This window comes from Poromitra crassiceps (assembly GCF_964638095.1).
Source record: "Poromitra crassiceps genome assembly, chromosome: 11".
Lineage (NCBI taxonomy): Eukaryota > Metazoa > Chordata > Actinopteri > Beryciformes > Melamphaidae > Poromitra > Poromitra crassiceps.
This window is the reverse complement of record NC_139643.1, coordinates 53,106,611-53,131,439: the sequence shown is the minus strand read 5'-3', so window position 1 is coordinate 53,131,439 and position 24,829 is coordinate 53,106,611. Positions and strand designations below refer to the sequence as shown.

General features: G+C 43.8%; 2 protein-coding genes across 2 annotated transcripts in view; both read right to left on the bottom strand.

Moving 5' to 3' along the window:
• Window positions 1-7,129: 7,129 nt before the first annotated feature.
• gnrhr1 (gonadotropin releasing hormone receptor 1) lies at window positions 7,130-13,476 on the bottom strand (the record flags this gene model as incomplete). The annotated part of the gene is made up of 3 exons (XM_083646097.1): window positions 7,130-7,545; window positions 9,124-9,325; window positions 12,946-13,476. The coding sequence occupies 3 exons, from the start codon at window positions 13,474-13,476 to the stop codon at window positions 7,130-7,132; spliced, it is 1,149 nt and encodes a 382-aa protein (XP_083502223.1).
• A 6,160-nt stretch (window positions 13,477-19,636) lies between these two features.
• The window catches only part of LOC310784592 (DNA-directed RNA polymerase III subunit RPC7-like), a 13,813-nt gene continuing 8,620 nt past the window's right edge, over window positions 19,637-24,829 (bottom strand). Inside the window, exons 5-8 of the mRNA XM_083645584.1 lie at window positions 23,921-23,980; window positions 22,034-22,107; window positions 20,963-21,085; window positions 19,637-20,063 (exon numbers count right to left, since the gene is read on the bottom strand). Coding sequence (XP_083501710.1) covers window positions 19,977-20,063; window positions 20,963-21,085; window positions 22,034-22,107; window positions 23,921-23,980 — 344 coding nt within the window. The 3' untranslated portion in view covers window positions 19,637-19,976. The remainder of the gene's footprint in view (window positions 20,064-20,962; window positions 21,086-22,033; window positions 22,108-23,920; window positions 23,981-24,829) is intronic.

The following is a 24,829-nucleotide window of genomic DNA, read 5'->3' as shown; positions in this document are numbered from 1 at the left end:
TTAATTCAACAATCAAAGCAACATTTTATTTGAAACTACTTAACTCAAAACTAAGCCTAAGCCGGTACATTATTCAGGGAAGAATCACATCTATGGGCTAAATGGAAAAACTAGCTTAAAAATCGTCCCTTTTTTTTGGTACGTTTTTAGCTGGGTTTTCCTATCTGGAGGAAGCACCAGGGGAGCACGGGGAGAACATGCAAACTCCACACAGTGATAATAATAATAATAATAATTTCAGTGTTTCTGCCTGTGTTGCTGTCTGTTGTAGTGTAATTGTAAAATGACCTAAAGGGAGAGCAGGTCACCAAGTGAGTGAGAAAAGGAGAAAATACTGAATAATGACATCACTACAGTATAATCCTAATGTTAATTTAAAAATTAGATATTCCTCTAAATATGGCTAAAAATCATCCAGACGTTCAAAAGAAGTCAATTTTTCTTGCTGGCGGCCGGCAAAAAAGAATTTGAAAAAAAAGTTGTTTTTGAAAAAAAAAAAAATGAAAAAGAAAATTTTTGACAAAAAAAAGAAAATTTTCCCCCTAATTGCAAACTCGTTCCGGTGCCACTGCTGGCATGGAGCTGATGCTTGCTTCTATACCTGCTTGCTCTCCTGGGCATTGAAGCTATGTGGACGTTGAACCTTTGAACCCTGAACCTGGAGCGTGCACTGCTTTATATAACCCTCGCCCTTGCGTATGACATGACTGCTGATGTCATAACATCGCAGCTCTGATGATGTCATATTGCCAATGATGGTGTCATATTATTGCCAATAATGTCTGTTGGTTGGCTATGACATCATTGGATGAGAACGTCACATGTCACATTATGTCATAGATCCCATTGTGATGTCATCGGCGCGGTGATGATGTCATCACTCTCAATAGATCCAGGAACAGCTTCCAGGGACCCAGCTGGCCCGGAGGCCCAGAATATGCTCCGGGTGGCGTTGACATGCTCTCCAGCCTCCTGTCTCAGCAGTCAAAGTTGTATTTATTTATTTTTAATTAAAGTATGATTAAGCACTTGAGTCCAGGCTGGCTGTCCTCAGGCTACTGGCTCCAGATAGCTTATATTCACTTCCACCCCCCCTGTTCATTTCCCCTCTGTCACCTTGAGCAGCGAGGAAAGATTTTATTTAATTTCAGTCAGGCTTTGATCAACAACATTATGCAAATGAGAGAGATGAGGTCGCCACGTCACTGTGCACTGTTATGATTAGTCATTCATTCATCATTTTATTATCATGATTTCATTCATGTGCTGCTTTTGAATGAAGCTGCTGCAGTCATCAAGCTTCTAGAAGAGCAGGCTGTGTGTCATGCTCTGTTTCACAAACACATGAATGAATGAATGAATGAATGAATGAACAAACGAACTTGGTGTGGAAGCAGCCTCTGGCCTCAGCAATGACATCAGCCTCTGGCCTCAGCAGCCTCTGGCCTCAGCAGTGACTGCGCTTACAAGGATTTCATTGATTTGTGGAGCAAATGGAACACACACTTCATGTGAATCCATTTGTGTTATTTATTATTGTGATATTTAAGAGTTATTTATTATGTATTTATTCCCTGTGGACCTCGTGGGCTGCATCAGAGTGCAGGGTGACTGCGTCACAAAGAGCTGCACTAAGACAGGAGAGAACTGTAATATTCCACTTGGTTCAAGCTCCTCCCCCTGCCTTCCTGCAGCAAACACACAAACACAAGCTCCTCCCCCTGCCTTCCTGCAGCAAACACACAAACACAAGCTCCTCCCCCTGCCTTCCTGCAGCAAACACACAAACACAAGCTCCTCCCCCTGCCTTCCTGCAGCAAACACACAAACACAAGCTCCTCCCCCTGCCTTCCTGCAGCAAACACACAAACACAAGCTCCTCCCCCTGCCTTCCTGCAGCAAACACACAAACACAAGCTCCTCCCCCTGCCTTCCAGCAGTAAACACACAAACACAAGCTCCTCCCCCTGCCTTCCTGCAGTAAACACACAAACACAAGCTCCTCCCCCTGCCTTCCTGCAGCAAACACACAAACACTAGCTCCTCCCCCTGCCTTCCTGCAGCAAACACACAAACACTAGCTCCTCCCCCTGCCTTCCAGCAGCAAACACACAAACACTAGCTCCTCCCCCTGCCTTCCTGCAGCAAACACACAAACACTAGCTCCTCCCCCTGCCTTCCTGCAGCAAACACACAAACACTAGCTCCTCCCCCTGCCTTCCTGCAGCAAACACACAAACACAAGCTCCTCCCCCTGGCTTCCTGCAGCAAACACACAAACACTAGCTCCTCCCCCTGCCTTCCTGCAGCAAACACACAAACACTGGTCTCTCTAGCTGCTCTAACTCTTCCACAATCTTTGAAAGCTCCAGCGACAGTCTGTACTTCAGACCATTCACATTTGGACACAGGAAGTTATCATCTTCCAAACAAAAAAAATGCTTCAGGAAGGAAGTTCATTGTATTCAACCAATCACGACACATGTTTGTGAAAACCAATATAAAGAAACTAAAATATCTTGCATAACTTCCATTTCTGGTCATCAGCTTGCTAGTTTGTTTTCCAGTCTGAGCTATTAAGCGACTGCACAGGGGACAAAAAAACAGTAGGCTACAACATAGTCCATGCGCGTTGGACGCACGCACACACACACACACACACACACACACACACACACACACAGCCGTCAAAAATCTCTTGGAATTTATATTTTCCATCCCGGGAGACTACTAGTCATCTCGTGGTCAATCTGAGGGTTGGCAGCCCAGCGTGCGATTTGGGGGCATTTGATTCGGGGGCGTTTGATTTGGGGGCATTTGATTTGGGGGCATTTGATTCGGGGCGTTTGATTCGGGGGCATTTGATTTGGGGGCGTTTGATTTGGGGGCGTTTGATTTGGGGGCATTTGATTTGGGGGCGTTTGATTCGGGGGCATTTGATTTGGGGGCATTTGATTTGGGGGCGTTTGATTTGGGGGCATTTGATTTGGGGGCGTTTGATTTGGGGGCGTTTGATTTGGGGGCATTTGATTCGGGGGCTGTTGTATAAAAGCCGCTGGATCAGGTGAGCTGAACCTGAGGCTCAGCTGCGTAATCGCGCACAGAATCGACCCACGGCTTCAATGCACAGTTGCCATGACCTATCCAACAGGCGTCACATACACCTTAGATATTATTTGAACTGGCGTTAAAAAGGTATTTTATTATATGAGACTCTATTTGATAGGTACAGTACTTTACAGCACACCATGCTTGCATTTAGAGGTTCATAATTTTGGTATATTCACATACATATAAATGGCATACATTGTATACATTGATTGGCGGCCACATTGTATATTAACACATATCAGAATCAAGCATCACAAGTCAAAGCACTGAAGTACTGATGTACAACACAAGTCAAAGCACTGAAGTACTGATGTACAACACATCACAATGAGCCTAATATCGTTTCAATAATAGAAAGGCCGTTACAGCTGTCTTGAAGCTTAGAATTGAAATATCTCAGCTTCCACAATGTTCGTTTCACCATCGTTAGATTTTCACAATCATGCAAAGAAATAGTTGTTGTCCAATTGACTGATTTTAGAGACTATGGGTCCTATCGTGGAAAAAGTGGTAATTTAGCACTTGCGCGTTTACCGCCGGCCGCAGCGCAAATTGAAGGTGTGCCCAAGCGCTTCGCTATTCTCTCTGCCACGCTAAATGCCTGTGCGCTCGGCACTGAGACCCGGTCCCGTTCAGAACCGATAAATGTCGGACCCGGACCCGGAGTGGATTCGTCTATTATTACAAATCTGAGACCCGGCCCCGTTCAGATCCGAGAAATACCGAGGCAGAGACTAGTGGTGTCGACGTCAAAGTTGCTTGTTAACTGCTACAAGTTGTATATTAAATGAAACTTTGTGCATCTTTATTAACTAACGTTATAGCATTCTCCCCTGGTTGATGCTGCCTAACGCTAGTTAGATAGTACAGTGGCAGTCTCTCTATGCTACCGCCGTTCCTTCGCCCAAAAACACACACAACAGCGCTAGAAACAATCACATACATGTTGTGACTTGTGTACTCACCATGCGATCATCGAATAATAATCCAAAAGTACGGGAAACAGTCATCTTCAATTAAATCCATAGCGAGAGGAGGCAGCAAGAGGGTTACCTCTCTGCAACGAAAATCACTTCCTCGTTTGCCTGAGGCGCATGTGTGTGCATGTGTACGCATGTGGTCACATGCGCCTCATGTAAACGAGGAAGTAATTTTCATTGCAGATGGGAACGCTCTTTGCTAGTTATTTTCTCTATGGATTTACTTGCAGTTTGTGACAACAAGCCTCACATGTGCTGTTTTGATGCGTTTCTCTCGTGATCAGCGCTGATCGCCGGGTCCACTCGGGTCTTATTGGACCCGGCATTTCACTGTCAGAGCCCCGAGACCCGTGACAATAGCTACCGGAACCGACCCAGACCCGGAGGCACTTCTTTTGAATGGACACAGACCCGGCCGGGTCCGGGTCGGAACCTCGGGTATTCGGGGGGTCGGGCATACCCGAAGACCTCTAGTTCACCTCCATATAAGCGTGTTCATGCCTAACAGTATTCACACGTGTGAGCTCATGTCCAGTCACGTCTGTGACAGCAGCTTCTTCCTTGCTGAGTGCCGTGGGCGAGCAGAGGGACAGAGTGAGAGAGAGAGAGGAAAGAGAGTAGCCCTCATGTAGGCTATGTGAACAAAGGAAGGTGTTGGAAACTGTTAAGTGTCTCTTCTGGAGACTGTCATACTGCGGATGTTTGGTCTAAAGTTAACCCCAGTACCAATTGTTGAGACCATGAAAAGCTTGGTAGCCTCTGTGTTTGTGACAGTGGCTGTCACAGATCCCGACGCTAAACTGGATGGTATCGTGCTGCGAGCGCAAAATGACCCCTGCGTGAGGCGGACCATCGCTTAAGAGGCAGGGAAGATAGCATAAGACACGCGTTGAGGCACGCAAACCGGCCTGCAAGCGCAAAAGGCGAATAGCACTTGTACGACGATAGGGCCCTTCTGTGACATCACCCATGGGTTTGTCTCCCGTTTTGGGACCATCATTTACAACATGAACATCATGCTTTAAGAAGATTTGAAACTAGCAATTTAGGCCATAAACTCTTTAGGAAAGTGTTTACTGAGGTCATAAATCAGGTATGAAGTAGGGTCATTTTCCAATTGACTTCCATGCAATCCGACTACTTTTTGCAGCCAGTGGAGTTGCCACCTGCTGACCATTAGAAATAATGCAGATTTAAGGCACTTCCGCATTGGCTTCATTTTTCACAAACGGCGCTACCCCCTTGCGATTAATAAAGTCACAAAAATAATTTACCTCCTCACAACCAGCTCCATCCCAGGTGTTCTTCGTTTGTTGCCTGCAAGACATTTCTGAATAAAACCAACAGTTTGAGAGGAAAGAGCATTGGAATACAAGTCTTTGAGCGCATAAGGATCTGTGAGGCCATTTACACCTGGCGTTACACCTGCCATCAGATTGCAATCAGATTGTATTTGATCACTTCAGCCCGATTCCATTTACAGCTGGCGTTAACATGCATTTTCTGCAATCTGATTGCAATCAGATTTCAATCTGATTGCAGAAATGGTTGTCCTCTCAATCCGCATAAAGTTGGTGTATCCAGATTGAGAGGAAACATTGCATTTACACTTGTGTTCAATGTGTACACAATGCATCCCTGACCACCTCCGGAGGTGGTTTGGCCGATCAGATTGCAATCCTTCTTCAATGCGTTTTGGGGGTGTTTACACCTGGCATTTCAAGTGATAAAACACAATCTGATTGCAATCTGATCAGAGAAAACGCATGTTAGCGCCAGGTGTAAATGGCCTCTGTGTGTCAGAGTTGATCATTTGTGTTTCTGAAGAAACAGGTCTAGATATTTTCCCCAAGGCCCAGTTATTCTCAGTTATGGCCACTATCATAAAAATGTTTGAGGTAAGAGGTTCTCTCATTCACTGACTCAAGTGCTGGAGACAAAGGTTAGAGAGAAGCCGCAACCAAGGTTCAAATCAGTTCTGCAATAAATTCAAAGCCATCAATCACATGCTCTGTGTCTCACTGTCCTGGAGCCAAGACTCTTCACAATCCAGACCAGCAGTGACTCTGGAATTCCCAGTTATCAAATGTCTGTGGCGGCCAGTGTTGGGGGTAAACGTGTTACTGTAATCACATTACATTTTTTGGTAACAAGTAGTGTAAGGCATTACGGTTCCTAAATCCAGTAATCACATTACAGTTACTACTCAAACACGTGGAGTCGTCCAAAGTTGAAGTTGTCTCCATCTTTCAGAAACAAAGGTCTTGTGTATGTCCTCCTTACTGTATATTAGGATAGGGATTTGTGCTGATATGTGGGCATATGTAGCGTAAGGTTTAATGTTGTTAACTGACAATGCATCTCAGGCCATGTTTAGGAGTAACGCAGAATTTATGTAACGAGTAGTGTAACTAATTACTTCCTCCAAGGAGTAATTAAGTAAAGTAAGGCATTACCTTTTTTTAAGTAATGTGTAATGTGTAATATTATAGCGGGTTGATTATGTCCAACTGTGTCTGTGTATTTATGCTGTGATGTACATGTAAGTTACGAGGCTCTGTGCGACAAGTGAAGGCAGCTTGGGGGTCTGAGAGAGTGGCCGAGAGGCCTGTCAGTCAAGCTAAGGATCAATAGGGAAACCCAGGGGTTGCTAGTTAGCATGCTAACCGCTACTAGTAGCTTCATAGCAAAGCAAGTGAGAGTTCACAGGGGATTGATACTACTTTGGCTAACAATGAGCTAATAACGTTAGCTCATTAAAAAAAAAAAGTCAACGTTAGTTAAGTTTGACCAATCAACGTGCACTTACGTCTGGAGCACTAAAGGTTCCTCTTGTGCTGGGAAAGTAGCTACCCTGAATTAGGAGCTAAAAAAAAAGTCCCTCAAAACAGTGTTCTAAGAACTACAGTACTATGATTCCCAGTTCCTGTGGTGTGAACACAAGAACAAAAAGGGGAGCGTTCTTCCAGCTGATGAAAAAAAAGTTCCTGCGGTCCAGAAGCATCTATGATCGCACTACTGAATTCCTCAGTCAAAGTCTACCCTGGATTCCCACTTGGCTGGGTTGAACTGGGGTCAGACTCCATGTCCCCAGTAGCACCAGCAGTTCGCCCTGACAGACGATCCACAGACCTTGGCGATGCGTTTGTGGAGCGGCGATGACAGCAGCAAGCCACCACATCGGCCAGGTCTGCACGGAAAGACGTGGTGTAGAAGCCGTAGATGACAGGGTCGCAGCAGGTGTTCAGGTTGCCAAAGACAAACAGGATGTGATGAAGATACTCTGGGGTCTCCTGGATGATGCCTGGTTGGAACCAGTACCAGATGCCCAGGAGGTAATAGGGTGTCCAGCAGACCACGAATGAGCTAACGATGACAACAGTCATCTTGAGGGTCTTCATTCGTGCCTTGGGTATCATGTCTGTTCCACTGCGTCTGAGGCAATGTTCTCCACCTGGAAAAACACAACACAGACAGAAAGTAAGCCATCTGTTTTGTTTTGTATTTCAGCTATCTATATATATCAATGTGTCAGTGTGGGCTCTGTTCTCTGTCTGTTCTCTATTCTCTGTTTCAATTTGAATTTTTATCTGGATATGTGTATGTCTGTGTGTCTGTCTGTCCCACATCGGATGATGTCATCACTGATGGTCACTCGAGCAATTGTGATGTCACTGATGATGTCAATGTCTATGACATGCGAAGTTGGCAAGGTCACTTGAGCAATCGTGATGTCATCAGTGAGTGACGTCATCAGTGATGCAAATTTGAGCAATAGAGAGCCGCAGTAACGAGTCCGGAAATCATCGATGCTAACAGCCCTGGTTCAACACAGTTTTCGCCTATGGGAGTTTTGAATGGGTTTTTGGCGCGATGCTTCTAATAAGCTCTCTGGGCAACGCTGGCTTAATCAAACGCGAACCAGATGGTAGTAACATCATCTTCACACATGAAGACCACTTTTATGAGTTTTGAAGCTTTTATGTGCCGTTAAAAGGGTGGCTAGCTAGCAAACGGCTAAATGAGACTACACTGTCGACGCGGATATTATACGTCATCACGAGTGAACGCGGAAATTCTTTCTCTCGCGCCTTCGGCCACACACAGTTCTCTCTCGCCTATGCGACACTGTGTGTAGTTCTGGATTAGCTTAGCACGAGCTTTTTACCTCTAGGGCTTGCAGTTACGCTTCAAAACTCATGAAAGTGGTCCTCATGTGTGAAGATTATCCCGCTGAACCTTGGTTCGCGTTTGATTAAACTTGCGTTGCCCAGAGACCTTATTTGAAGCATCGCGCCAAAAACCCATTCAAAAATCCCATAGACAGAAACAGTGTTGAACCAGGAAGTTCGGGACTTCCGCATTCAGCCTACAAAAATACGTCATCCCTGCGGCTCTCTATTGTGCGCTGCGCATGCCAATAGAGCAGGCAAGGCCACGCAGCAGCCGAGCTGCGGGCGAGGCCGAAGTTGAGCAGTTGTGCGCTGAGCGACGTCACTCGAGCACTCCATGATGTGATCAGTGATGGTCACTCAAGCAATTGTGATGTCATCAGTGATGCAAAGTTGAGCAATTGTGCCCTGCGCATGCCAATAGAGCACAGGTGAGGAGGCCACGCAGCAGCCAAGCTGCGGGCGAACCTAGGAATCAAGGCCGCGTAGCGCACAAGATTTCTAGTTTTCTCTACTAATTCCAGGAAGCTGTCTGTCTGTCTGTCTGTTAAGCCAATCGACTTCACACTCGTACACCACTTACCACGTGCGCATCGTGTCACGTGTGATCAAGAGAAGGCTTTTTGGGGTGTCATTCATTCATTCAGGAATGGTGAGTCAGGAATGGATAATGGTTATGATGTAATCAGTGATGATGTCATCAGTGATGACTTCTTCTAATGGCTTTCCGCCAGACTGGATGCCTTGTTACCTCTCACAGAGCTCAAGGGGGTACATATGACAGAAAAGGTTGAGAACCACTAAAGCATAGTAAAGCAGCTTGGTAGTCTGTAGGCTGAGAGTGAGGTTCAGTCACAGACCTTTGCTCGTGTGCATCTGCTGGTTGATCTTGATGAGGATGCGGGTGTAGCAGCAGCTCATGACCAGCAGGGGGAAGACGTACAGCGTGACAAAGTGAAACATGTTGTAGGCTGTCTCCTGCCAGCGCTGCTGGAAGCTTCCATGCGTCACACACTGAGTGAAGTCCACTCCCTCCGCTTTAATGGCCCGGAAGATGAACAGCTAGGAGGACGATAATAAGAATAACTTTAATAATAAGAATAATAAACTAACTATCTATCTATCAATCTATCTATCTATCTATCTATCTATCTAACTATCTATCTATCTATCTATCTATCTATCTATCTATCTATCTATCTATCTATCTAACTATCTATCTATCTATCTATCTATCTATCTATCTATCTATCTATCTATCTATCTATCTATCTATCCATCCATCCATCTATCTATCTATATATATGTATGTACCAGCAGTGTCTGTCTGTCTGTCTTTCCTTCGCGTATCTCGAGAAGCGTTCGTCCGATCGACTTCAAACTTGGGGAGTGCGCTTAGGGGGACCTGACTGAGTGTAGTGCAAGAAAAAAGAAAGAAAGAAATGGCCCACGGAGAAAGATACAGCAATATTTTACATTTTCATTGTGACATCATCAGTGATGTCAAGGGGGAGGGGAAGGGGCACTGCACTATGGGTAATGCACCAATCGGAGTGCAATGTGTGTAAAGACCATATCAGGCAGTCTCAAGAATACAGGTGCTATACACCTATAGGTGCTATACACCTATACACCTATAGGTGTAGTTAGTAGGGATGAAAACGATAACCAATATTTAGTCATGTCTGTATAAAAACAACTTTCTATGATAATCAAATTTTGTATACTGAAAAACACATTAGATGTAAACACGGTGAAAAATATAATTGATAAGGAATTGGGAGGATTGGTTGGTTGTGTGGCTGCGTTACAGTAGGTGTCCCGCACTTCCAGAAAGATTCAGCATTTCAAATGGCATGGCTGTGGCTGAACACATTCTTATTTGGAAAAACACATCAATCATAGATTTACAGCATTAAATTATGTTTCTTCTCAATATGAGAATTTTGGCCGACAGCGAGAACCAGCATTTACATTGCTGTTATTTTGCTCATTGGATCAATACCGATGTGTTGAAAAATGACATCGACATCAACCGATAGCGATATCATTGCCGCTATCATGCATCCCTAGTTACAGTACATATATATATATATATATATATATATATATATAGTTACAGTACATTGCATAGTTGAAACACAAGTTGAAGTAACATTCCTGAAAATGAATTGATTCTAAATGAAATAATGACATGGTTAGAGTGACACAAATGACTGATGCATTCAAGTGAAACTACAAAAGCAGTGGTACCAGCGTTCAATTCCCGCCATTATGAAGTGAATCTAGGTCAAGTTTGACACTATACTTGCAGGACTGAGAATGCACAGAACATACAACATAAAATATGTGCGTGGATTTGTTCAGGTTGTTTGCTTAAACCCTACAGTACATTTTGTGCAGTTTGGACAATATTAATAATTATTATTAATAGATTTGTGTTAAATTCTGCCCCTCCCGGGTGAACAACGAAACGAGCGCTCCTACAGCCACAGCTCTCTGAAGGTGGGCAGAGCAGCAACCAGGACACAACACTCTTCTCTGCGCTCTACAATGAATGGCTGCCCCGACGACGTTAAACCAAACAGAAGAAGAAGAAGGAATGGCTGTAGCAGGGATATCCACAGACAGACACAGAGAGTTAAACCAAACAGAAGAAGAAGAAGGAATGGCTGTAGCAGGGATATCCACAGACAGACACAGAGAGTTAAACCAAACAGAAGAAGAAGAAGGAATGGCTGTAGCAGGGATATCCACAGACAGACACAGAGTTAAACCAAACAGAAGAAGAAGAAGGAATGGCTGTAGCAGGGATATCCACAGACAGACACAGACAGAGAGCAGCCTTGCGTCCTTTTGTCGACCACAACAAAGATCTTGACAGTTTTTTCCACCTTGCTCAACCCTGCTGCCACACCGCTGTCTCTCTCTCTCTCTCTCTCACACACACACACACACACACACACACACACACACACACACACACACACTCACACTCACACACAACAGACGACACACACACACACACACACACATACACACACACACACACACACACACACACACACACACACACACACACGACACACACACACACACACACACACACACACACACACACACACACGGCACACACACACACACACACACACACACACACACACACACACACACACACACACACACACACACACACACACACACACACACACAACACACATGAACACTGCTGTGACAGACTGACCTGTTCATGTTGTGACAGACTGAACACTGCTGTGACAGACTGGAGGCTTACAGTACATGCTTTCTGCTCTCAGCAGTAGAATATAACCCCCTCCCTGTCATGAAGCTGGCTTACATCTCCACTCCCTCACCAGCTCACCCGCACAAAAGCTGCACTCACATCACTCATTGTCATTTAGGCCATGTTCACATTACAGGCAAATCCGAATTGCTGATAAAGTCATTATTCATCATTATGTTGATTGGTTTCCCAAATCTGATTTGGGAGTGTGTCCGCACTGCCACAAATCTGATTTTCAACTCGGATCTGTGTGTCCAGACCTAAACAGCTTATCTGGATGGGTTGCTATGGTAACGACGTGAGCGTCAGTAAATACGTACGTTGGTGACGTGGTTTCCCTAGGCAAAAGCATTTGATGACGAGTTGCGAGTGACGTTCAAATCAGATTTGGTGCATCTGCGCGTCCGCACTGAAGACACATCAGTCAAAAGCACATTTGAAGCAGATTGGAAACTACCTCCAAGACAAGTGACACAAATCAGACTCATAAAACCAATCTGGATAAAGTAATTAATATGTCACTAAAGTTCACAAATCAGATTTGGCCTCCTAGTCTGAACATGGCCTTAGAGAGCCATTGACTGCTCTCTCCAGGCTCACATTCACTGACAGCTACATGCCAAATCATATACTGGATGTGAAGAGAGCTGTTGATGTCTCCAATATAGCCGAGGCAGAAAGACAATCCATGTAGTTCAGAGGGCTGTACTGTATCTGTGACAGCCTGATGTATGAGAGCATTATACACAGCTTTTCCATCCTTTTCTCTCTCCTTTCTATTTCTCTCTCTTCATCCCATACTTGCCAACCTTGAGAGTCCAGAAATAAAGACATGTTCAGCCACACTAGTCCAGGCTAAGCTATTTAGTTAGCCTAGTTTTGTGGAATGATGCTCTAACCTTGCATTTTAAGTTTAGGAGCCAGAGGTTGAGGAAGGGGGGTTTGGGGGTGGCTGGGATGGAAAATTGTATGTTCTTCACATGAACTGTATGTTTGCCTTTGTCTGGAAAAATCAATAAAGAGATTAAAAAAAAAACATCATCTGAAGGAAACTCAAAATAGGCAGATTGTAGTGATTCTGGGTAGAGGTGTGGATGACAAGCCATGTTCTACTGTTTTCTACAGTGAGAGAAGTTTACATTTTTGGGGAAAGTTTTTCTTATTTAACCATGAACAAGAATGTACTTTAATACATTCCTCATCATTGCAGTTGGCTACTGTATAAAACTTTTATTTGCCAAAATCTAACCCAGACCTTAAACAAAGATGTTTCACTTGCCTGAACACCACTTCACTAAAACACAATGCTCGTTTAGTTTGCACATGATCTCACACGTCCAAAAACTGTCAAGTGAAGTGTGGACAAGAAAGAACCCACCTGTGGAGATGCCAGCAGCACACTCAGCAACCAGGCCACCAGCAGCATCTGTTTGTTCCTGAGCCCGGCGTCCAGCGAGTCCAAGGGATGAAGAATAGCATGGTGGCGATCCAGACTCACCACCACTAAGATGAAGGCTGCAGAGTGCATCGCAAAGAGCTTGAGGAAACACAGCAGCTTGCACATCAGATCCCCGGCATACCATTGCACGGTAATGTTCCAAATAGCATCTAATGGCATAACTATGAATGTCATTACCAGGTCAGCTGACGCCAAGCTGGCGATGAGCGGGCGGAGGTGGGCTGCCAGGCGACGCCCCCGGCCCCAGAATACACTCACCAGCACGGAGAGGTTGCTGACCGCAGCGAAGACAAACAGCACCAGGGTGGCCGCCACTCGGCACCGGGCAGCCGTGGTGAAGGCTGGAGCCTCCCAGCCAGGAGATGGCGCTACGGATGAGTTAAACAGGGACATGACAGAGCCATTCTCTGATGCTGAGGGGGAAACCCACAGGGACAGGTTTCCTGACATCCTAGAGAGGAGGACAAACATCTAGTTTACATTGAGCACAACAAGGACAAACTGTTGCATCAAATACATCTGACCTGCAAGATAAATCTGGGTGGGGAAAGTGAAAAGGCAGCGCTTGCCCCTCCCTCACCACTGTGAGTGCCCTTGAGCAGCCTTAAGCCAAACCGCTCCAGTGGAGCTGATCAGTGGCCAGCAGAGCAGACTGTGGTTGTACTGGTCAGCTTCCAGGTATGAATGTGTGTGTGAATGTGAACGGGGCGCTCCTGAAAAAGAGAGTAGAATTGCAGTGCAAACCTGAGTATTGCGACGTTGATCCTGATGCTGCACGAGCAACTCCTCTCTATACACTGACTGCAGACCAGCCAAACAACCTGAATGCAAAGAGGACTTGGCCACGTTTGGATATCTTGCTTCCCAGTCAGCCCAACACTCAAATAGGATGTTCAAGGCAAAGAGGATCAAAGATGACCTTTATGCTAACAGATAGACATGGCAGTGAAGTTGAGCGGTCAACCACTGCTGTCCTCAAACACCTAGATACAATGGAGGAGACATGGAGTAACAAACAGAAAGAGAAGAAGAAACAGAGGTTGAGAGAGAACCTGCAAAAGAAAGTGAGGGCCAATGATTTTGTTGACCAACTTCTTGTGAAATGCAAAGAACATGGAGGGTCTGTTCCATCTGTCACTGAAGTGAAGGAACAGGGAGGGTCTGTTCCATCTGTCACTGAAGTGAAGGAATAGGGAGGGTCTGTTCCATCTGTTACTGAAGTGAAGGAACAGGGAGGGTCTGTTCCATCTGTCACTGAAGTGAAGGAATAGGGAGGGTCTGTTCCATCTGTTACTGAAGTGAAGGAACAGGGAGGGTCTGTTCCATCTGTTACTGAAGTGAAGGAACAGGGAGGGTCTGTTCCATCTGTCACTGAAGTGAAGGAACAGGGAGGGTCTGTTCCATCTGTCACTGAAGTGAAGGAACAGGGAGGGTCTGTTCCATCTGTCACTGAAGTGAAGGAACATGGAGGGTCTGTTCCATCTGTTACTGAAGTGAAGGAACAGGGAGGGTCTGTTCCATCTGTCACTGAAGTGAAGGAACATGGAGGGTCTGTTCCATCTGTTACTGAAGTGAAGGAACAGGGAGGGTCTGTTTCATCTGTCACTGAAGTGAAGGAACATGGAGGGTCTGTTCCATCTGTTACTGAAGTGAAGGAACAGGGAGGGTCTGTTCCATCTGTCACTGAAGTGAAGGAACAGGGAGGGTCTGTTCCATCTGTCACTGAAGTGAAGGAACAGGGAGGGTCTGTTCCATCTGTTACTGAAGTGAAGGAACAGGGAGGGTCTGTTCCATCTGTCACTGAAGTGAAGGAACATGGAGGGTCTGTTTCATCTGTTACTGAAGTGAAGGAATAGGGAGGGTCTGTTTCATCTGTCACTGAAGTGAAGGAACAGGGAGGGTCTGTTCCATCTGTCACTGAAGTGAAGGAATAGGGAGGGTCTGTTCCATCTGTTACTGAAGTGAAGGAACATGGAGGGTCTGTTCCATCTGTTACTGAAGTGAAGGAACGTGGAGGGTCTGTTTCATCTGTCACTGAAGTGAAGGAACATGGAGGGTCTGTTTCATCTGTTACTGAAGTGAAGGAACATGGAGGGTCTGTTTCATCTGTCACTGAAGTGAAGGAACAGGGAGGGTCTGTTTCATCTGTCACTGAAGTGAAGGAACAGGGAGGGTCTGTTCCATCTGTCACTGAAGTGAAGGCACTTGTCCGTAAGAAGTCACCTGAGCTGAAGACTTACTTGTCACAATCACAAAAATGGAACCCAAAAGCACGACTAAGAGGCAGAGGTACAAAGTAGAAGTGTTTACTCAAAAAGATGCAATGAAAAGACAACTTTATCCTACAGAACACTCTAAAAGTCGGGAGACTGACAAGGAAATTTGTAAAAAAAAGAAGGTTCGATCTCTCTCCTCACACCTATCCACCAAAATCCAGAATTCCCCCCCGGATTGGAGGACCATGCCTTCTCCCTGTGGTCTAAAAGGGGTATTAGGACTGTGGGCGACTTGGTGAAGAGGGGTGATGTGATGTCTTTTGATCAGCTTAGAGAGAAATACGATCTGCCTCAGAATGACCTCTTTAAATACTATCAAATACGTAGTTTCATCACCTCTGCTACTAAGCTGTATTCTAATGGCTTCTCTATCTCAGCGGTGGAAGGGCTTATTCAAAATCCTGCTAACAGGAAGTTGATCACTAGGTTTTGCAGGGCCCTTTCAACTTCAACTAATGATGAGACAGTTCATGCCAGGTCTCTGGGAAGCTGATTTTGGATGATAAGTGGGATGATGTATGGTCGAGCTCTTCGGGTTGTTTATCCACCAACAAAGCCAGTGAAATGCAATTCAGGATTATACACAGGCTTCAAATCACTCCAGTGAAACATAACAAGTTTAATCCTTCTCTCTCTAAATTCTGTAATAAATGTAAGGTCGCTGAAGGTTCATATTTCCACTGTATTTTTGTTTGCTCTGCTATTCATGACTTCTGGGTCAAAGTGTGTAAAGAACTTGATACCATATTCGGGGACAAATGTACACTTGACTTACATCTCCTGCATTCTGAGACTACATACAGCAGCATTAAACCTTGTCTCCTCTTCATTGAAGCTGCTCAATGTGCTTCTTTATAGTGCAAGAAGATGTGCTCTTCAGTGGATTTCAGACTCAGCCCCAACAGTTTCGCAGTGGATTCATTACATTTACATTACATGACGTCATTTGGCAGACGCTTTTATCTAAAGCGACTTACAATAACACGTTTTTGTCAGCAATAGAGCAATCAGCTATGCAACACAGTCTATGACAACTACAACTTCTGAAGGAACAGTGGTAAAGTATAGTTTTTTCCCCCCGGAGTGTTACGGAACTTCTCCCTTTGGAAGCTATCAGCTTTTGGCTCAAAGATAGGCCATTCAAATTTGTTCAAATCTGGAACCCCTTTCTGGACAATATTGGAGAGGATAGGGCCCGGGCCCTTCAGAGTGGTCTCTGTGGACTGGCATGGACTGACATTTCTGTTTAGGACTTGACATGTGGTGGGCCTTTATCTATTTATTGTGTCTGGATACTCTGCTGTACCTATTTTTACAGTGTTAACCTTCTGCCTGCTGTAGATGTTCTGTGTGTTTGTTTGTTTGGTTTTCTGTTTTGCTGTTATTATTTTTGTGGAGATTGTGTGTGTTGTGTTGTGTGTGTGTGTGTGTGTGTGTGTGTGTGTGTGTGTGTGTGTGTGTGTGTGTGTGTGTGTGTGTGTGTGTTGTCTTGTGGGTGACTGGGGACAGAGGGCATATTATGTGTTATCCCATTCAACACTGACTGTTTGCCCCTCTGATAACTAAAAACTGAATAAACATACTTAAAAAAAAAAGCAATGAGCAAAATACAGGCAATAAACAATGCAATAAATTCATTGCTACATCTACGATCAATGACTCTAGTGAAGAAGATGGGGGTGAGAGGTCGTTCCCTCCAACAAGCAATCAAGTCCTTGTGAAATGCAGCAGAAAGAAGCAGCAATTGGCTTTGGATTAAAAGAAAAGACAAGAACTGGGCTGCAAGATCAACATAGGAGAATGTGGAACTAAGAGGGATGATACCTGGGACGCCAGGTATCACCGTTAAGCCATCTGGAGCCGATCAATGAGACGTCGAAGGAGGTTGCCCACCATGATGACCCCGATGAAGTACCCACCCTCCCTCTCACCACTCCATTCCTACTGCCAACATCAAGAATGTCAAATAACAATCAAGTCCTATTAGCTCTACTGCAATTATTTCAATTTTGCAAGAATGAGCACTTGGTTAGCATGGACACAGTGGGTGGGAGATCTTTGAGCACTTGGTTAGCATGGACACAGTGGGCAGGAGATCTTTGATGACGGAGAATGTTGTCATCACCACAAGGACACCAAAGACAGCAGAAAATCATGGATGATATCACATGCACAACTTTAGTGTGGATTTTAGCTACCCTGCACAATACGAATAAGCAACAGAACAAGATCCTTCGCCATGTATTTCAATTCTAATGCAATCCAGCATGGACTGGGAAAATGGCTCTGTTTGTGTACCATTTCACTGTATACATTCATTTTACACTTGTCTTAGACTTACAGTATAAAACAGGGACATCCCCAACAAACATTCAATATATATTTTTATTAGGATTAGAAAACCAGCCCTGAATTATTGTTATTGAGTTTCTGTCATAGCCTGTGTAATAAGCTATTGATCCATGAGTAGAAGGTATTGGTCATAATCTCCCCATGATCCTCGTGATCTGCAAAATGATCATTCTACCTCCATGTTCACATATCAAGGTGTTAGAAGTTCATATAGACAGCAGGAGCTGTTTTCAAAAAAACTAAAAAAAACATGATTGCATCATTTGCACAACTTTAATTGTGGATTTTACAGTTAGTTTGCATGATGATAATAATAGGCCAAGTGGGGCATAATAATCAAAAGACAATACATTGTTAATATCACACGATAACAGGTTTGTTTGTTTGTTTTGATGGATTTAACTTTCCAGATCTAGACTTGATCCGCTTCATATTTCCTCAGAGCAGCCGTAGAGAAAATGTAATGAAAAGCGATTAGTCAGCTAACAAGATTCCCCTCTGTTGCCAATGAGAGAGAAAAGGATCCTAATTGGCTGTCTTTTAGGTGATACTTTTCAAAGCGGCTATAGGGCGTTATAGGCTATTTCTCGTGACAAGCTACATCTTTACATGCATGCATAGCCTACAGAAAAAGCCAGTCACCTGTTAAAATGATTTCTCACAGTTGCCTGAAATGAATGTTGGTGTGGCAAAGCGCCTGAATCAGCCTATAGATATAGAGATATAGGGATATAGAGATTTGCTCTGCACAGTCACAATGTTAAGTTGTGAAAGATTTCACTTCAGTTAGATGAACGGCGTTGGGTCCCATGCTGCCATGCATGTGGAAATGAAGACATTGCAGCCTTGTATAATATCTTCACCTGACACAAGCGACATGACCCTGAATTACCTTACTGACGAGAATCCAGGCAGCCAAAGTCAGAAAGGAAAAGCCGCTGTGATGTTAAACCGCGGAGCTGTCCGACGTGCTGAAATCAACCACAGAGGTTACATGTTTGTATCAAATCAAACAAAGCCGCCGCTCAAACTGGACGCGTTTATCTCCATTGAAGCTGAAGCACCGTCGCTCCGCCGCCTGCAGACACCGGGAGACGCTTTGTGCAGCGATGCGCAGAGAAAAGCCCCGGATAACAACTAATCATCATACACTCAGTCTGCCTGCTGTTATCCTCAAAACGACATGGGTCTGTTAGGTTAGGCTACTTGTACGGTTTACACATTTCAATTGTATGACACATTTCTATTCGAATGTAGGCTATGTAAACAAAGTATTATTTGATAAATTTGCCTAAATTAAATGAGGTTGGCCTATTATTATTAGTAGCCTAGTAGTAGTAGCAGCAGCAGCAGCAGCAGCCTATATTATTATTATTACTAGTAGTATGTGTCGTTTTAACCTTTATTGATTCAGGGAAAGTCAAGAGCCATCTCATCTTTTCCAGTAACACCCTCAAGACATTCAAACTTGGATGTACACTCTTGTTAGATAGCGGGAGCTGCGACCGCAACATTCTAGTGGCCACCGAGCAGCTCTGCAGCTGGGGGTTCAGTGCCTTGCTCAAGGGCGGGCATCTCAACATAGTTGAGGGAGGAGATAGAAATCATTCACTCACAATCATTCACAAAACACATTTTCCCAGTTGGTCTGGGATTAGAACCAGCGCCTTTCAGTCTCCCTACTGCAATTCTTCTAGATCCCTATCATCAGAGACAAATCTTGTTTATTATGGTTTGTTTTATTATTATTATCGGAAGATAGATCCAATGTCTCAGCCACAAAGTGGTGGTGTCCTCTGTGGGGGGTGTTGAAATATGCATCCCCAAAAATGACATATTGTGTTATTGGGTGAGACTTGTACAGAGAGGCAGAGGGAGAGAGAGATCAGGATATTCTATCCAGAATTTTACCAACAAATATAGTAATGGTGCCCCCTAGTGGTCAAGAAGCTGCATTACAAGATGCCAGATAAATTGTTTTATTAAAACATGTAACGATTTACCATCTTCCCATAAAATATCTAAAATGTTTACCCATGACTAAAATAACACTCAAAACAATGCAAATGTGAATTAAAATTGTAAAATCAAGTATCAAGTACGTAGAAGTTGTTGGGTGATGTCACCTGTAGGTATCTGAACACTGCGTCAAAACAAACAATGTTACATCTTAAAGGATCAATCAACATCTACAGTTCTTATAACAACAAAACATACACAATCCCTAATAATTAAATAGCAGCATAACATGTGATTTCAAAAACCTGCCCCCTCATGGAGGCCGTAGGCCACAGCAGCTTTTGGCTGCGTCTGGTTTCAGTCTCAGTATATGGCTTCGTCCATGTTGTCGTCACTTTCTGCTCCGAAGTCCTCTCCGTTATCGAAGTAAGACATGATATAGTCTGTGTCCTGCAAACGTTACAGACAGAAACTGAATAAACAATTGGTTAAATGTGAAAGAAGCAGTGAGAACGACGGCATGCTGAAAGAAGGCGGAGTCCGGAAAGCATACTGCAGCAGTAAGTCTCTGGTCAGAGCATATTACTTCTAATACTTGCCCAGAGTGTTTCTTAACCCATTGATACCTGATGCAGCATTTGCGTGTATATCCCTCATTTGTGTGTGTATCCCTTTAAGACAGCGAACCGGGTCTTAAAGGGATACACACACAAATGCTGCATCAGGTATCAGTGGGTTGCGCCATGATCATTGTGTTTAGGCTACATTCCTCCTGCACTGTGAGCTGCTGTATCGTTTTAGCCATGGGATTATGAAATAACAGTATATACGACTTTTAGATGAAATTGTCACATTTAAAAGTGAACTAATTTAGAACGACCGCACCGCGGATATATGCCTCCGCCAACAAGTGAGCAGTCGACATCCATGTCTATCCAGACTTTGACGTTTCAGCCAAATGTGACGAAATTCCGTCAAGGCGTTCCTGAGATATTGCATTAACGAGCTAGAAAATGGCGCTCGTGACGTCACATTGACCTTGAACTTTGACCACCAAAATCCAATCAGTGCATCATAATTTTTCACATGTGGCCCTAATCCTCTTCAGTAGTTTTAAATTGTGTGTAAAAAATAATACTTGGGGAGTAGTGATGTGCAGGAGTAGTGATGCGCAGGAGTAGTGATGCGCAGGAGTAGTGATGTGCAGGAGTAGTGATGCGCAGGAGTAGTGGGGAGTCTTATATTGGGACCAATAAGGTAATTCTGAGTGGATTGTTTCAGGAGCAGATGGGTCCTGAGCTGAGCCGTTGACTTTGGCTCGTAGTGAGCGAGTCAGAGCTTCTCCTCACCTCCTCCAAGTCCTCCTCATCCAGCTCCTCCTCCTGGTCCTGCTCCTCCTCCTGGTTTGGAGCCTTCTTCTCCTGGTCGTCCTCCTCCTCAGAGTTCACCACCTCTTCTTTCTTCTCCAGAATCTGTGGAGATTTAACAAGCATAAAGCACCAGCAACACCTGGCAACTATTTCAATTATTCTGCTGCAGTGTCTATTTGAGCCCGTTAACTCTGCCTAAATGTACTTATTTTGTCTAATTTATAAAGTTAAAATATGTATATTGTTTTACTCATTGGAGGAATAAAAACAATGAGATAGCCTGTTAACTCAGCCCAAACGCATTTATTTGGTCTCATTTATAACATATTTCATGTACTGTATATGCTTTCAATAACATGTGCTACATAAAACAAAATTGTGATTTATCAAACGTATATCTCTTGGTTGAAATGGTTGGTTAACCTATTCAAGATAGTGTTGGGCAGTAGCTTGCTACAAGTAGCGAAGCTACATAGCTTAACTACATTTCTCAGTAGCTTGGTGGTAGCTTCACTACTTTTGAACCAAGTAGCTTTTTCAGTAGCTAAGCTATTTATAGACCCAAGTAGCAGGTTTTATGGTCTGTTTTTGAATATTGTGCCAGTGAGAGTTTCAGTGTGTTTTATAATATAATAAACAATCAAAATGAGATGTTTTTTTTGCCTGCCTATTTGTTTGGTGGAAAGTTGTTCTTTGACATCAAGTTGATTCAATGTGAGAAAAAAAGTAGCTTTGATGTAGCAAGCTGCTTTTGCCATGTTGATCATAGCTTAGCTTGCTACATTTCTCTGGGGATAGCTTCAATGTAGTTTAGTTATATTTAATCAAGAGTAACTGATAGCTTAGCTTACTAAATTTTCCAAGTAGCTTGCCCATCACCTTAGGTGATGTGGCAGTAAAAATGGTCAGGAACATTTATTTATTCACAAATTCATCCTTCTCAAGATTTCTACATAAGACCTATTATGAATTGGATCACAATGGTTTGGCTTTTTTTAAAGTGGGTCCCCAGAAAAAAGCTTCGGAACCACTGTTCTACTGTGTACCAACCTCTAGTTTGGTTAAGATCTCCTCTTTCCCAATGACAGGTTTTTTGGCTCCATTGACTTGAGGTGCAGTAACTCCTAGGGGGGAAATAAGCACAGAAAATAACATTCATCTGTCTTTATTCAAGGTTCAAGGTGAATATGCTCCCGGCCAGTTTATTGATGTTTCGATCAAAGGATCTTCATAGGAATGAAGCAGGAAGTAGGAGGAGCACTCATATACATCAGATCTCAACACCAATTGGTGGAGAGAGAAAACAGGGCAGGGGGATACACTTATGTCAATCGAGATCATACAGACCAATATTACAAAATGTATATATTTTTTGTCTATATATACACATCTATATACAAGTAGAGTGCATTAAGCTTCAATGCAAAGACCTGACCACAATATGTATACGTATGCAATCCCAAGATAGAAAACAAATAAAAACTGATATTTCCAATATAGAACTACTTATTTGCCCCAATACAGATCCTACATTGATTACATTTATTAGATCTATTTTCAGTTGTATTGTCAGTTACGTATATACCGTAATTGAGAATGTTTATGTTGTCGAACTGAAATGGCCTATGAGTGCTCCTACTATTTCCTGCTTCATTCTGATGAAGATCCTTTGATCAATAAACTGACCTGAGAGCTTATTCAGTCTGCAGACATTACTTTATTTTTTAAGTTCATCGTTTATTTGTCCTGCACCTGACCCACTGAGCTGATGTCCTGTACCTGACCCACTGAGCTGATGTCCTGCACCTGACCCACTGAGCTGATGTCCTGCACCTGACCCACTGAGCTGATGTCCTGCACCTGACCCACTGAGCTGATGTGCGCGCTCGGGGTCGACCGATATGGCTTTTTCAATGGCTGATGCCGATATTGAGAGAGCAGGGCAGAGTCCTGCGCGGGTCTGATTTTCAAGACCCGGCCCCGCGACGTGCAATACCGAGCCCGCCCCGGTAACCCCCACATATGATCAATCAGTACCGCAAGGCCACCCCGCCCCGCAGACATGAGACCCGCGCCCGACCCGGAACCGCATACCGTATATATAATAACCGTTAACGTGCAGTGCAAACATTTTGTAGTGAACCTAACGAAACTGCCACCGTTTCACACGGGAGGCGAACAGCAGTCTTTCTGGCCGAGACTCGTCAGCTGATGTACGTTAATTAGTTTTTAGCAGCTGCTAGCTGACTAAGCAACTGGATAGCTCTGCTATCAGACAATACAGACACAGTGTTGTGCAACAAGCAAAGTGACTTACCAGCAATATGTCCGGTATAATCCATAGTGCCTTTATGATCGCTGTTACAGTAACGTAAATCCACTTTTACAACGTCCAACCTCTCCACTTTCATGGTATCCATGCTGTTGCCTGTTGCTATGAAAACAGCCAGTGTGTATGGTTGTAGTAGAGGCGAACGTTAGCCTACAGTATCTGTCCAACTCGTATTGTCTCCAATCACCTTGAACCCCGCAGCTGAGTTTTGAATGGTTTGTGCAGTCAGTCCATAGCATCACACAATGCACGGTATGACTATGCATACTTGAAAAGATGTCGGTTATGTAAACAAAGCGGAAAACGTGCATCAGCAAACTATTCGTCTCTTCCCTCTGCCTGCATCTCAGACCAGCTGCCAGACACCCCCTGCCTCATGCTCCAGATTACCGTAAATACTGAGAATTCAGTCTGAGTGCAACAGAAAAACGTATGGCTCCTACGTTGTTCTACTACCCGCCCGTATTGAGTTCATTTTTACCCGTGCCCCGACCCAGTAATTTACAGAAGTGTATTTTTTACCCGCACCCCCGTGTGGATTTGTGGCTACATTTGTTTCTATTTCTGTAAAATCATCAAGACTCTATTACAAACACATTACTCACTTTTTCTAGTCTGAGACTTTCTCACTTTGATGCAAAGCTCTTTCGGTAACATGCTCCAGTCTGCAATGGAGAAATATATTAAAATATTACCGTAGTTAGTAATATATAATTATTATTGCATAACAACATGGGTTCCCACACATTTTCATGGATTCAATTTCCAAACGTTTCCAGGACTTTTCAAGGAGCCTGTCGTGTGAGGCGGTGACTCTGAATCAATACCAGAAATGGTGACTACACTGCACAAATAGGACACACCTCTTTATATTGGAAGCTATTGAAATAACAGGAATTTTCCATAAAGATATTAATATCAAATACAGGAAGCACTCAAATCCAATATAAAGATATTAATATCAAATACAGGAAGCACTCAAATCCAATATAAAGAGGTGTGTCCTATTTCTCCAGTGTAGTCAGAATTTCTGGTATTGATTGGGAGTCACTGCATCACATTACATGGAAGCAATTGGGGGGGGGGATCATGAATTTGCCATAAGGAAAAAAAAAATATATATATTTTTTTAAATACAATCCAACAACAGCTAGAGATGGATTTGCTGTTCTGTTAAATCAGGCGTTCCCAACCTTTTTGTGTGCCAAGGACTGGTAGATACATGGAAAAAAAGGTCGCGGACCGGTTGTCAATTTTAATGGTTTTAGTTACATATATATTTACTCACCAGGTGGCGACAAAGGGTAAATAACAGCCTTTTGTGTTGTACTGTACGTAGCCTACAGTATTTATGTTTTTGCTTAAACTACAAACATAAATAAACGTTAACTTTAAACTATGTTTCAACTACCACACACAGCCTATAATATTATAGCCTATGTTTATATAAAAAAAATAAAAAATAAAAATCGGACCCGGCTCGTAGCCCGGTACCAAATGCGTTGCGGCCCGGT